The 15,752-nt window shown below is 46.2% G+C and overlaps 1 protein-coding gene across 7 annotated transcripts in view; it reads left to right on the forward strand.

Moving 5' to 3' along the window:
- LOC122932493 overlaps positions 1–15,752 on the forward strand; it is a 155,003-nt gene that overhangs the window by 60,994 nt on the left and 78,257 nt on the right. For 6 of the 7 annotated variants that reach the window (XR_006388309.1, XR_006388308.1, XM_044286940.1 and 3 more), the window contains 2 exons: positions 14,812–14,925; positions 15,002–15,109. Coding sequence is in view for 5 of the 7 variants with exons in the window: in XM_044286940.1 (XP_044142875.1) it covers positions 14,812–14,925; positions 15,002–15,109 (222 nt within the window). In the remaining 2 variants the exon portion in view is untranslated. The remainder of the gene's footprint in view (positions 1–14,811; positions 14,926–15,001; positions 15,110–15,752) is intronic. The other variant, XM_044286942.1, reaches the window with a different exon arrangement.

Here is a 15,752-nt window from a genome sequence, read left to right on the forward strand (position 1 = left end):
CAGCATAGAAATGTCACTTGTGCCTAAATAAAATAAAAAATAAAAAATAAATAAAAAACTGTCCCACCAAAAATATTCAACAGGTTTTTAAACCAGCACCTGGATCTGAATTCTTTTGTAACTGCGTGTAAACAAATGACCCCATTGTAGAAGCTACACCCCTCAAGCTACTCAAAACTGATTGTACAAACTTTGTTAGCCCTTTAGGTGTTCCACAAGAATTAAAGGAAAATGGAGATGAAATTTCAAAATTTCAATTTTTTGTAGATTTTCCATTTTAATCAATTTTTTTCTTTAACACATTGAGGGTTAACAGCAAAAAAAAAACAACTAAATATTTATTACCCTGATTCTGCGGTGTACAGAAACACCCCACATGTGGTCGTAAACTGATGTAAGGGCACACGGCAGGGCACAGAAGAAAAAGGAATGCCCTATGGTTTTTGGAAGGCAGATTTTGCTGGACTGGTTTTTAGATGCCATGTCCCATTTTAAGCCCCTTTGATCCACCCTTACAGTAGAAACTCCCAAAAAGTGACCCCATTTTGGAAACTAGGGGATAAGGTGCCAGCTTTATTTGTACTATTTTGGGGTACATATGATTTTTAATTGCTCTATATTACGTTTTTTGTGAGGCAAGGTAACCCAAAATTGACCTATTTGGCACGTTGTTTTTTTTTTTTACAACATTCATCTGACATGTGCTATTTTATAGAGCAGGTTGTTACGGGTGCAATGATATCAAATATGTGTTCTTTGTTTGTTTGTTTCAGTTTTACATAATAAAGCATTTTTTTCTGAAAGCCATATTTTTTTTATTTTTCTGCCGATTGTGTTGTGCAGAGGCTCATTTATTGCAGGAAGAGTTGACATTTTTATTGCTACCATTTTTGGGTACATATGATTTTTTTGATCATTCATTAATACACTTTATGTGGCAAGGTGACCAAAAAAATTGTTATTTTGACACCGTTTTTATTTATTTATTTTTCCAGCGTTCACCTGAGGGGTTAGTTCATGTGATATTTTTATAGAGCAGATCTTTACGGATATGGAAGTACCTAATATATATACTTTATTTAAGTTTTACAAAAAAAATTATGTTTTAGTGTATTCATAGTCTGAGAGCCATAGCTTTTTTGTTTTTTAACCAATTGCCTTTGGTAGGGTCTCCTATTTTGTGGGATAAGGTGACAGTTTAATTAGTACTATTTTTGGGGGCGTTCGCCTTTTTGATCGCTTGGTGTTGCAATTTTTGTGACGTAAGGTGAGAAAAAATGACTTTTTGGCACAGTTTTTATATATTTTTTTTTAAGGTGTTCACCTGTCATGGAACCATGAACCAGACGTACAACAAGAGATAAGTGGAAATAAGAAGGCTTTATTGAAAACCAAGCTGTAAGCAAAAGTCCAAACGGATGGCTAAACCGAAGCAGGGTCTTGCGTAGACAGAGGTCAGGAACCAGAAGGGTAGTCAGACGAAGCCTGGATCAGGAACCAGCAGGGTAGTCAGACGAAGCCAGGATCAGGAACCAACGGGGTAGTCAGACGAGGCCAGGATCAGGAACCAGAAGCAGCAGCCGTCTTAGAAGCATGTGAACACAGGAGGACCAAGCAAGGAACTGAAGCCACAGACCTCCTATATATATGAGCTAGGCATCCAGCTCCTCCCAGTGGGAAGGAGAAGCCGCAGGGTGGGAGGCTACAAGAAACCCAGAAACCAAGATGGCCGCCAGCACATGTCAAACGAAGGAGAACAGTAAGAAGGTAAGACCATGACAGTACCTCCCCCTCAAGGGCCCCTCCTCCGCGGAGTAAGGAACGGTTTCTGAGGGAAGCGTGCGTGGAAGGCTCGGAGCAAAGCAGGAGCATGGACATCTGCGGAGGGAACCCAGGAATGCTCCTCTGGACCATAACCACGCCAATGGACCAAAAACTGCAACCGACCGCGGACCAGGCGTGAGTCCAGGATATTGCTCACCTCATATTCCTCACGATTGCCCACTTGGACCGGACGGGGCCGAGGAACCGAGGAAGTGAAACGATTACACACCAATGGCTTCAACAGGGAGACATGAAACACGTTGGAGATCCGCATGCCAGGAGGAAGCGCAAGGGCATAGGCTACCGGGTTTACCCTGCGAAGCACTCAGAAGGGACCAACAAAGCGAGGTGCCAGCTTGGGAGTGGGCACTCGAAGGTTGAGGTTGCGGGTGGACAACCATACACGGTCTCCGACCTGGTAGGAAGGAGCGGGCGCTCGTCTGCGATCAGCCTGGAGTCTCTGGCGCTGCGCAGAGACCTCAAGGGACCTCTGGATCTGTACCCAAGAAGCACGTAGGACGGAAAGGTGATCCTCCACAGCCGGAATATCCTGGGGAGAGAATACCTCCGGTAACACGGCAGGTTGGAACCCATAATTGGCCATGAAGGGAGACGTCCCAGAGGAAGAGTTCACCGCCGTGTTCCTGGCAAACTCAGCCCAAGGCAGGAGGTCAACCCAATTGTCTTGGTGATCGGAGACATAGCAACGAAGGAATTGCTCCAAGGCCTGATTGGATCGTTCTGCGGCCCTATTGGACTGAGGGTGGTAGGCCGAGGAGAAAGAGAGATGAATCCCCAACTGGGAGCAAAAGGCGCGCCAGAACCTGGACACAAACTGACTCCCCCGATCCGACACAATCTCCTTGGGCAAACCGTGCAACCGGAAGACCTCCCTGGCGAAAATCGTGGCCAACTCTTGTGCAGAGGGTAACTTCTTGAGAGGAACACAGTGGCACATTTTGGAAAACCGATCCACAATCATGAGAATGACCGTATGGCCTCGGGATGCAGGGAGGTCCACAATGAAATCCATCCCCAGGTGTGACCATGGGCGCTCCCCGGTGGCTATGGGTTGCAAAAGGCCCAACGGAAGGTGCCGAGGGGACTTACTCTGGGAACAAACGGAGCATGCCGCTACATATGCGGCGATGTCGGAACGTAGAGAAGGCCACCAGAACAGACGTGAAACAGCCCAGGACAGCTGATTCTTTCCAGGATGCCCCGCGGCCTTGGAGTTATGGTAGGTTCGCAACAACCGAGTGCGCAACTCCTCAGGCACAAAACACCTGCCGTTGGGTCTCCCAGAGGGAGCACCAGATTGAGCCGCCAAAATCTGCTCACCCAGGGGAGAGGTCAGGCTGGTGCGAATGGCGGCCAGGATCTGATTCGGAGGTATGACCGAAGTCGGAATCGACTCCTCCCCGGACAGCTCGGAGTACTGCCGTGATAAGGCATCCGCTCTGATGTTCTTGGAACCGGGTAGTTAGGAGACCACGTAATTAAAACGTGACAAGAACAGAGCCCATCTGGCCTGACGTGGTGTCAATCTCTTGGCCTCAGAAAGGTAGGTCAGATTCTTGTGGTCCGTCAGGATGAGAACCGGAACCACCGAACCCTCGAGCAAGTGCCTCCATTCTTTAAGGGCCTGCACGATGGCCAATAACTCCCTGTCACCAATCTGATAGTTGCACTCCGCGGAAGACAGTTTCCGGGAGTAAAACCCACAAGGAAGCAGAGGACCCTCTGGTGTTCTACGCTGAGACAGAAGGGCGCCTACTCCCGTCTCAGACGCGTCCACCTCGAGGACAAAGGGCAACCCAGGGTTGGGATGCGACAGAATCGGAGCCGACACAAAGGCGGACTTTAGAGCCTCAAAAGCTCGGATGGCCTTGAGCGGCCAGACCTGGAAATTACTGCCCTTCCTGGTCAGATCCGTGAGAGGCTTGGCTAGCATAGAAAAGTCCCTGATGAACTTCCGATAATAATTGGCGAAGCCCAAAAAGCGCTGCAGGGCACGGAGACCACTGGGCTGGGGCCACTGTAAGACAGCCGAAACCTTCTCAGGATCCATGGAGAACCCCTCAGCGGAAATGATGTAACCTAAGAAGGTTACCTGGGATCGGTGAAATTCGCATTTCTCAAGCTTACCGAACAGCCTGTTCTCTCGTAACCGTTGCAACACTCGTCTGACATCCATAATGTGGGCCTCTATGGATTCAGAATATACCAAGATGTCATCCAAATAGACCACCACACACTGCTGCAACAGGTCACGGAAAACATCGTTGATGAATTCCTGGAAGACTGCGGGTGCATTGCACAACCCAAAGGGCATAACCAAGGATTCATAATGACCGGTCCTGGTGTTAAACGCGGTCTTCCACTCATCGCCCGCCTTGATCCTTACCAGGTTATATGCCGCCCTCAGGTCGAGTTTGGTAAAGACCGTGGCCCCTTTGAGGCGATCGAACAGCTCGGAAATCAAGGGTATCGGGTAAGCGTTCTTGATAGTGATGCGATTGAGACCCCTGTAATCGATGCAAGGCCTCAACTCACCGCCCTTCTTTTTCACAAAGAAAAATCCAGCCCCTGCCGGGGACGAGGATTTGCGAATGTGTCCGCGTGAAAGCGCCTCCCTCACGTACTCCTCCATGGCCTCATTCTCCGCTACCGACAGTGGATAGACTTTGCCACGAGGAGGAACGGCACCAGATTGTAACTCTATGGCACAATCGTATGGGCGGTGCGGAGGTAGGGCAACCGCGCGCACCTTATCGAATACATCCCGGTACTCTTCGTATTCAGGAGGCAACAGAGAGTCCGAGGAAGTACACAGCAACTTGACAGGCCCATGGATGCAACTACACACCCCACACTGCGGTGACCACGAGAGGATCTCGGCCGATCTCCAATCGAAAGTCGGATTATGCTTCTGGAGCCAGGGGTACCCCAAGACCACCGAGTAGTGTGGAGACGAAATCACCTGGAGACAGACCGACTCTCTGTGAACGGCACCAATGGCTATCCCCACTGGAAGGGTCTCATGAGTCACGTGTAGCGGCAGAAGGGGTCTGCCGTCTATCGCCTCAAGAGCCAGTGGGGAACCTCGAGGCTGCAGAGGAATGGAATTGGCGGCAGCGAACACACTATCAATGAACAAACCACCAGCACCAGAGTCCACCAACGCCTGGGTCGTCACCGAGCCCCCGACCCAGGAGAGGACAACAGTGATCAGTGGTTTGTCAACACGGGAAACCGGGGACGAGGAGACTCCACCCAAGATCTGCCCCCGACAGGATCTCAGGTGCGAGCGTTTCCCGGACGGTTCGGACATGCCAACCGAAAATGCCCACCGAGACCACAGTACATGCATCGGCCCTCGCGTCTCCGGAGTACCCTCTCCCCCTCGGACAGGCGAGCAAACCCCAGCTGCATGGGTTCACCCCCAGACAAGTCATCCCCAGGAGGCGTGGGAGGAGAGGGAGGCACGGGTGGGACAGCAAACGTAGGCGCCAATCTGTTAGAAGACCTCCGCAGGCTCTCCTTAAAGGAAGGTCTCTCCCTGAGTCTGGTGTCAATCAAAATCAGGAAAGAAATAAGAGACTCGAGCTCCACTGGTAGGTCCTTAGCTGCAACCTCATCCTTCAAGGCATCCGAGAGACCATGAGAGAAAGCAGCGACCAGAGCCTCATTATTCCAGCCCACCTCTGCTGCCAGGGTACGAAACTCAATGGCGTATTCAGCTACGGATCGTGAACCCTGTCTGATGGACATAAGGAGCTTCGCAGCAGAGGCAGCACGAGCCGGCACATCGAATACCTTCCGAAGAGAAGCAACAAAACCGGAAAACTCGGCAACCACCGGATTGTTGTTCTCCCATAAAGGGCTGGCCCAGGCCAAGGCCTTGTCCGAGAGCAGCGAGATCAAGAAGCCCACCTTTGATCTCTCAGTAGGAAAGGCATGTGGCAGCAACTCGAAATAAATGCCCACCTGGTTAAGGAAACCTCGGCACTGAGTTGGCTCTCCCCCAAAGCGCTGTGGAAGGGGGGCAGAACCGGTCATACCCCGAAACACAGCAGGCGCAGCAACAGGTGTCGGGGTAGACTCTGGCGCAACAACCGGAGCGGCAGTAGGAGCGGGCCCAGGAGCGACCCATCGGCAACGGAAGCAAGATGAGCCGTGCGTTCAAGCAGGGTTTGCAACGCCACAGCGAACCGACCCAACAGGTGATCCTGCTGATCAAGTCTGGCAACCAGCGTAGGTAGCGAGGATGGCCCTGTACCGTCAGAATTCATGGCTTGGTCCTAATGTCATGGAACCATGAACCAGACGTACAACAAGAGATAAGTGGAAATAAGAAGGCTTTATTGAAAACCAAGCTGTAAGCAAAAGTCCAAACGGATGGCTAAACCGAAGCAGGGTCTTGCGTAGACAGAGGTCAGGAACCAGAAGGGTAGTCAGACGAAGCCTGGATCAGGAACCAGCAGGGTAGTCAGACGAAGCCAGGATCAGGAACCAACGGGGTAGTCAGACGAGGCCAGGATCAGGAACCAGAAGCAGCAGCTGTCTTAGAAGCATGTGAACACAGGAGGACCAAGCAAGGAACTGAAGCCACAGACCTCCTATATATATGAGCTAGGCATCCAGCTCCTCCCAGTGGGAAGGAGAAGCCGCAGGGTGGGAGGCTACAAGAAACCCAGAAACCAAGATGGCCGCCAGCACATGTCAAACGAAGGAGAACAGTAAGAAGGTAAGACCATGACATCACCTGAGGGATTATGTCATGTGGTATTTTTATAGAGCAGGTTGTTACGGATGCGGAAATGCCTAATATGTCTACTTTTTAAAATGTATTTCACTTTAGCACAATAATAGCAGTTTTGAAGCAAAAAAAAAAACTCATATTTTAGTGTCTCTATTGTCTGAGAGTGATAGCTTTTTTATTTTTTGACCGATTGTCTTAGGCAGAATCTAATTTTTTGTGGGATGATGTGTCGGTCTTATTGGTATTTTTTGGGGGAGCATATGCCCTTTTGATCGCTTGGTGTTGTAATTTTTGCGATGTAAGGGTACAAAAATGGCATTTTTTTATAGTTTTTATTTTTTAAGGTTTTCATCTGAGGGGTTGGGTCATGTGATATTTTTATAGAGCTCGTTGTTACGGATGCGACGATACTTAATATGTATACTTTTTTTATTTCACTTTAACACAATATTAGCATATTTGAAACAAAAAAAATTATGTTTTAGTGTCTCATATTCTGAGAGCTATAGGTATTTTATTTTTTGATCGATTTCCTTATGTAGGGGCTCATTTTTTGCGGAATGAGGTGATGGTTTAATTGGTATCATGTTGTGGGATATATGCCTTTTTGATTGCTTGGTGTTGCACTTTTTGTGATGTAAGGTGACAAAAATTTCTTTTTTAACAGTTTTTATTTTTTATAGTGTTTATTGGACGGGGTGGATCATGTGATATATCTATAGAGCTGGTCGTTACAGACGTGGTGATACCTAATATGTGTGTACTTTCTTTTTTTTCTCAATATTTTATTATAAAATCTGGGGAAAGGGAGCATTTTTCTTTTTTCAATTGAAACTTTTATTTTATATTAAAAACACTGCAATTTACTCTGTAACGGTCACGTACACACACACACAGGGGGGAGGATAGTGACCACTGCGCTCCACCCTCACCCCTGGCCCTGCCTACTTGCCTCACAAGTCCTGATGACAGGGGACAACTGGATAGCAGTCCCTAACTTAGGATACGTGCGGGAAGGACAGACAAGACAAATAACGGATAGTGAACGGACCGGGTCAAAACTAAGAGGACAACGCAGTACAGAGGGATAAGCAAAGAATGGTCAGGAGAAGCCGGAGTCATAAATACCAGGAGAGTCGAAAAGTACCAAAGGAGTCTGCAAAGAATAGTCAGGTGGAAGCCGAGGTCAAAATGCCAGGAGGGATGCGCAGTACAGGAGGAGCAGGCAAAGGATCATCAGGGAACAGGATCAGGTAAGAATACAGGTATCCAACAAACGCCAGGAACCTAAATTAAAAGGCAACCTGTGGCCAGCAGGCTGCCTGTATTTATAGTGGGGAGTGAGGGTCATGTGACGTGGCCAGTGTCACATGACCGACAGACCGACCAGTCGAGCACCGAGTGATCAGCTCGGCGCTCAATGCAGACCTAGTAGCAGGGAGCCTCCCAGCTAGCAAAGCCACTCTGGGAACGAGGTCAAACACAGATCCTCGCTTCCGAAGCTAAGCAGCAGGTCTGCGGCTGATGGGAGACTGACTGCGCCTTCGGCACCCCGTTACAGTATTCCACCTTTTACGAGGGGCCACCGGACCCAAGACTTCAGACGATGCCCTTTCAGGGTGTTCTAAATGAAATTTTTGAAGAAGTCTAGGAGCATGAACCTCCCTGGCAGGTACCCAAGATCTCTCTTCAGGTCCATACCCCTTCCAGTAAATCAGGTACTGCAAGGAATTGCGCACCTTCCTGACATCCACTATTTTAGACACCACATACTCGACAGCATCAATAACAAGAACCGGCAGAGACGAGGCTTTCGATGGTACTACAGGTTCAAAATATTTTTTAAGTAAAGATTTATGGAACACGTTATGAATGTGGAATGACTCGGGCAGCTCCAACCTAAATGATACCGGGTTAATCACCTCCGTGACCTTATATGGTCCAATAAAACAAGGAGCAAACTTTTTAGAATCTACCTTAAGAGAGAGATTCTTGAAGGACAACCATACCTTATCCCCAACCTGAAAATTCACCCCCCTTGAACATCTCCTATTGGCCTTGAGTTTCTGAGAACTTTTCTAAGTTCGATTGAACCCGGGCCCAAACTGTGCACAGTTCAGAGGAGAGCCTATCCGCCTCAGGGTTAGAGGAGGAGACCGATGACGCACAATGAAAACGGGGATGAAAACCATTGTTACAAAAGAAAGGTGAAACCCCAGCAGAAGAATTGACATGTTTATTCAAAGCAAATTCAGCCAATGGAAGAAATTTAACTCATAATTGCTGGTCATCAGCAACATACAACCTCAAGAATTGTTCCAAAGACTAATTAAGGTGTTCAGTCTGCCCATTACTCTCAGGGTGGTAGGCAGAGGAGAAAGACAATGAAATTTGACATTTTTGACAAAAGGCCCTCCAGAATTTGGACACAAACTGCACACCCCTGTCAGAAACAATATTTTCCGGGATAATATGCAATTAAACAATTTCTTTCACAAAAATAGACGCCAGGGTTTTGGCATTCGGGAGTTTAGACAGGGGAATGAAATGGACGATCTTGCTAAACCTATTGACCACTACCCAAACCACAGTCTTACCCTCCGCCGGTGGTAGGTTAGTTATAAAGTCCATAGAGATATGGGACCAGGGTCTACTGGGAATGGGTAGGTGTCGTAGGTTACCAGCAGGGAAAGTCCTAGGTGTCTTGGACCTGGCACAAACCTCACAGGCTGACACGTAGGACTTGACATCACTAGTTATAGTGGGCCACCAATAAGATCAGGAAACCAGATCCTTAGTGCCCTCAACACCCGGATGTCTACAAAAGGCAGAATCGTGACACTCACCCAACAGCTGGAGACGAAATTGTATGGGAACAAACAATTTATCTGTTGAGGTGGATACCAGTGCCAGATGTTGTTCAGACCTAATGCGAGCTGGGATATCCTGGGTTAAAGCTGCTATGAAGATTTTTGCTGGTAGGATGGATTCAGGTGGTACCTCAGTAGGTTGAAAAGCATGGAAGCTCCGAGATAAAGAGTCTGCCTTCACATTTTTACTTCCCGGCCTGAATGTAATGGAAAAATCTAAACGAGTAAAAAACAGAGCCCATCTGGCTTGACTGGGATTCAACCTCTTAGCAGACTCGAGAAACATAAGGTTTTTATGGTGAGTGACAACAGTTACACAATGCCTTGCCCTCTCCAGAAAATGCCTCCACTCCTCAAATGCCCATTTAATGGCCAGCAGTTCCCTGTTCCCTATGTCGTAGTTTCTCTCTGTGGGAGAGAATTTCCTGTAGAATAAGGCACACGGTCTCAGGTTAGTGAGGCTAGCAGGACCTTGTGAAAGGACTGCTCCTGCGCCGTCCTCGGACGCATCCACCTCCACAATAAAAGGTCACTCCTGATCAGGCTGGATCAGAATAGGAGCACTACTGAATGTCTTTTTTAATTTTTCAAATGAAGAAATGGCCTTAGTAAACCGATTCTCCAAATCCGCCCCTTTCTTAGTAAGGTCGGTCAATGGTTTAGCAATTACAGATAAATTCATAATAAATTTACGATAGTAATTGGCGAAACCTAAGAACCATTGTAAGGCCTTTAAGGATGAAGGTCTTACCCATTCCTTAATTGCTAGTAACTTACCAAGATCCATCTTGAAGGCGTGAGGAGTCAGAACATGCCCTTGAAACAGAATCTCCTGTACACCAAAGACACATTTCTCTTGCTTAGCGGATAGCTGATTCTCCCTCAACACCTCTAATACTTGTTTAACATGAGACACATGGGATTCGAAGTCAGGAGAGAATATCAAAATGTCGTCAAGATAGACAATAATAAATGTAACTCCCTAAGAATGTCATTCATAAAGTTTTAGAACACAGCTGGGGCATTGCTGAGTCCAAAAGGTATCACCTGATATTCAAAGTGTCCTGCCGGAGTAATGAACGATGTCTTCCATTTGTCTCCCTCCTTTAATCGGATTAGATTGTTTGCCCCTTTCAGGTCAATCTTGGAAAACCAGGTTGTCCCCAGAACCTGGTTAAATAAATCCAGAATAAATGGGAGGGAGTATCTATTCTGGACTGTGATTTTATTTAATCTCCGGTAATCGATACATGGTCTAAGACCACCATCTTTTTTCTTAACAAAGAAAAACCCCGCCCCCATAGGAGAGACAGAAGGTCTAATATGCCTTTTACCAAGGCTCTCCTTAATATAATCTTCCATGGCCTTGCGTTCGGGCTTAGAAAGATTATAAATTCGCCCCTTAGGAAACTTGGCCCCCTCTACTAGCTCTATAGTACAATCATAAAGTCTATGGGGGTGTAGAACCTCTGGGGTTGGTGATGAGAATACATCAGAATATTCCCTAACAACAGTGGGTAAAGTATCAGACTTAGGCCCCCATCTCACCAACTCCCCCTTGGACCAATCTATAGTGGGGTTAAGTAGTCGGAGCCAAGGCAACCCTTGTACCACCTCAACCGGTAGGTTCTCCAGGACTAAAAGGGAACATCTCTCTGAGTGGCACACACCCACGTTAGAGAAATCTCTGAGGTACATGAGCTCACCGTACCACCAATAAGAGGAGTAGCATCAATAGCCATGACATGGATAGGAGTTGGTAAAGCAAACATTGGAATACCCAATCTTACAGCGTACTCAGAGTCAATAAAGCTGGCCGCTGAGCCATAATCAATAAAGGCCTTATCCGGCCATTTATCTACCCCCATAAAAATCATAATGGGTACCAAAAGCTTACATTTGGAAAAATCAGGGTGTACCTGGTCTTTAGGTTGCCTTGCCTTAGGAGACTTGACAGAGAGGACCTTCTTAGGACACTGGTTGATCCAATGGTCACGATCTCCACAGTAAAAGCATTCTCCACGTCTGCAGCGAAGATTTCCTGGGGTCATGCCTACCTGTATGGGTTCCTCGGTGGAGACCTCAGTGTTGTCTCTGGGATAGGCCTCTGGCTGGACCACCATCTGGGAAGAGAACTGTCGTTCCTGTCGTCTCTCTCTAACCCGTAGGTCAAGTCGGACAACAAGGGTCATCATCTCCTCTAAGGTCTCTGGAAGTTGATAACTGACCAGAAGATCCTTTAAATTATCAGACAGACCTGACATGAATTGACTCTTCAGGTCTGGTTCGTTCCATCCTAAGGGGACACACCACCTTCTGAATTGGGTGCAATAATCCTCCGCAGGTAGATTGCCCTGAACCAGTGCCTTTAGAGCCGTCTCGGCTACCAGAGCCCTGTCTGGTTCATCATAGAGGGGACCCAGGGCCTGAAAGAACCCCTCCACAGAAGTTAAACAACTGGCGCCAGCAGATAAAGAGAACGCCCAGTCCTGGCGATCACCCTGTAGCCGGGAAATGATAATGCCCATGCGTTTACTCTCGGGGCCAAAGTCTGCAACTCTCCTTAAAAGAGAGAAAGTTCTTCCGGTCTCCAGAAAAGGGTTCTGGGAGCTTAATCTGGGGCTCAAAATGCGGTCTGGAGTCCTGAGGAGTAGAAGAACCTTGCCCTAACTCAAAAGTACTAAGTTTTCCCCCTAGCTCCTGCACCATCTCAGATTAGAGACATGGTCAGTCAGGGTCACCAGAGGATTCATTATACAGTGGTCATTGGGCCTGTTAATCTACATCTTACTCTACATGCTAGGCAGTGCCAATTACATGGAGTACATAGTGTCAAATACAGTAATATACATTATATCAGACTTGAGCTGTCTGCAATATAAAATAATCTTAATAAACTGTTGTTTTGTGAGCTGCTAGAACAACCAAATAGAAATACAGATTTAAGCTAATGCACTTGCATACTTAAAGGGGTAGTCAGGGATTTTTATATTGATGGTCCATCCTCAGGCTAGTTCATCTTTATATGATCAGCAGGAATCCGACATCCCGTATCCCTGCTGATCAGCTGTTTCATTGCTTCCTCCATTATAAAGTGTACGGTGCTTGTAACTGCAGTGAGGCTCCATTCACTTTGTTGGGAAAGTTACCAACTCCACCAACTACACAATGGGCACAGTTCCAGCATCAGAGCTACTCTGAAACATCTGATTGGCTGGGGTGTGGGGTGTCAGATTCCTGCAGATCTGATATTGATGGTCTATCCTAAGGATAGGCCATGAACATTATAATCCTGGTCTATCTGTTTTTGGTGAAAACAATTGCATTACTATAAATTCTGTCATACCATACTGATACGGTAGGTACAATGATAACAAAAACAAATATGAGGGGAAATAAAGGAATGAGTGGTACGGAAAAGGAAGGTGAAAATAGGGAAAAGGGATGGGATATAGCAAGAATTGCGAAATCTATGTTGCAGGGTTGGGTGTTTTACTGATATGAAGGTCATCTGTATCTACCCAAAGATCTATAGCAGGGATGGCCAATCTGAGGCTCTCCAGCTGTTGCAAAACTACAACTCCAATCATGCCCGGACAGTCTACAGCTATCAGCCTACAGCAGGGCATGGTGGGAGTTGTAGTTTTACAACAGCTGGAGAGCCGCAGGTTGGCCATGCTTGATCTACAGTACAGGGGGAGATTTATTAAGACATGTGCTTTCTGCCCCGTTCTTGATATCTCCTGCCCTGCCTGAAGATACACCATATTTATGACAAGGCATAGGCTTTGTCATAAAATAGGCATATCCTCCAGCAGTCCATGTGCCGAAACAGAAATCTAAAACAGTTCAGAGTTGCTGTAGATTTCTGGCTTCATTTGCACCAAAAAACTGGTGTATATGAAGATAAATTTGTCTTGGCTGTTGGCCATGCCCCTTTGCCACCCTTCCCAAACCACCTTTTGGTTAGCATAAAAAGTTAACCTTTGGACTTTTTTTTTTTCCAAAAGACACATTTAAAAATTCTGAAACACACAGCTTGTGACTTTTTAAAACCACTTTTCTGGCACAAGGGAGATTATAAATCTCACCCCTTTTTGTTCTTGGTTTATTTAGTAATCAGTGGCTCCAAAAATATGTATACTTAGGCTTCACAGATACAGCTCCTGTATCTGTATCTGTTTGCTCCCTGGAGCCCCTCCAACTGTGCACCATCGGTCTGTGTGTGAGCAATGTCGACTGGATTCATCAGATAAGTACTATACTAGTGTTTTTTTATTGAATTTCCTATAGAGGTCGGCACTGCATATGGTTTATATCTGTATCTTTGACATATTTTGCATAGTTTATCATACTCTCGCACAGACCAGTGCCGTTTTGGGGTGCTCCAGTTTTTCTCTTTTTTCTTCTTTTCCTTTTTCCCTTTGTGCATTTTGATATACTTGATTTGATATTTAACTATCAGTGTTTGATATCAATTGTCCCCTGACGAACCTTAATTATCATAAGAGGAAATGCGTTGGTACTGTGAACCAAGTATTGTGTATCAAATTAATGGGATTTTTAATCATGTATTGTGTATTAGATCTAAGTTAGGGCCTTGTAAGGACAGGCTAGCCAAGGTACTTGGACAGAGTACCCCTACCATCCAGGTGTATCTCTGGGCTGAGTATATCTCTGTAGGGTTAAACAGGGACAGACATTAGGCATATAGACGTGTTGTCCCGTTGTAATCCCTATTTACTGGCTGACTGTCCAGGTTATTATAGCTTCTTCTGTAGCTGCATTTTGTGTATATTAGTCCTATTTGGGACTTGTCTTGATGTTAAAGAATCTTGAATAAAAGTTAAGTTTTAGGTGGTTGCTTTCAGTGATAGTGTGTAGTTTCATACTAGAACTAAAATGTTCAGAGGAACAGCCTGCTTGAGTTCATCACATAGCTGGAAACTGCCGCAGCATCACCATTGACTACAATGGGACCTGGCAGGGATCCCGCCTGTTTCCGCCATTAGTGCCAAGATTCGGCCAGACAAATACCATTGAAAGCAGCACTTTTTGTCCAGCTGAAGACAGGCACTAATGCCGCTAACAGGCCAGATCCCATTATAGTTAACGGGCTCTTGTAGTTTACAGCTTTCCCAGATACAATGAGCTCTGGAAGGCTGTTCCTCTGATGAAACAACCTGCTGGAACATTTTGGCGCTAGTTTGAAACTAGCCTTACACAGAAGTCATGGGAAATGCCACAATAATTATAAATATTACTATTATTTTATTACTGTGTATATTCTCACAATACAGCAATGCACTCTCTTAAACATACATTTATTTTTATTGACTTTATTCCTTGCAGAAACTCAGCAAAATGTCACCCCCAGACTTAGTGACCTGGAGAACCTAGCACCCACATTACACCCCAATCACACTGTCCTGAATCCTGAAACATCTAAATCTAGAGCTGAACAAGGTTTGTTATTATTGTACTGATCAGGATTACCAGGACTGTTAGATTTTGTGGACTGATAAACACAATTTTTGTGCAGAAAACACAACATGGCATCACTTTATAACTGCTGACAATAATCAGACTGGTGAAGCAACCATGGTCCAGTCCTCTGTTGTCCCTGCAACTGCTACAAATGGTAACAAAGGTTAGTACATTATCTGTCTGTAACACATAGAACAAAAATTATATATTATAACTGTATTTTTCATTTTTGATATTTACTACTTAGAGGGTACTAGTGCTACAAGCAAGCCAAAAAGTAACATATTGGAATACAGTGGCTTAGCTATAAGGGTTGCAGTGGTCGCAGTTGCGACTTGGTCCCTAAGCCTTGCCAGTGGCGCTGTATTTTTTACTTTATAAGATGCAGTGCGAATACTAGTCTCACTAGTCTGTAGTAGACAGGGGGAGTAAAGTGTACTCACCTCTCCTTCATGGTCTACTCCGGGTTTGTGCTGCTGTGTCCTGACTGGTACAGTGTCAGGATGTCGTGTGCGCACAGGCGGTCAGGTGACAGTACAGTGCGGTCCAGAGAAGACCGGATGAGGAGAGAGTCGGAACCAGAGAGAAGCAGCCGAGCAGGAGTGGTAAATTAACATACTGTATTTATTTTAACATCTGATCTGAGGTGTGATACTTGGGGTGTCTGATCTGAGGTCTGATACTTGGGGGTCTCTGATCTAAGGTCTGATACTTGCGGGGTTCTGAAGTGAGGTCTGGTACTTGGGGGTCTGATTTGAGGTCTGATAATTGAAGGGTATGATTTCAGATCTTATACTTGGGTCTGA

This window comes from Bufo gargarizans, chromosome 3 (assembly GCF_014858855.1).
Source record: "Bufo gargarizans isolate SCDJY-AF-19 chromosome 3, ASM1485885v1, whole genome shotgun sequence".
Lineage (NCBI taxonomy): Eukaryota > Metazoa > Chordata > Amphibia > Anura > Bufonidae > Bufo > Bufo gargarizans.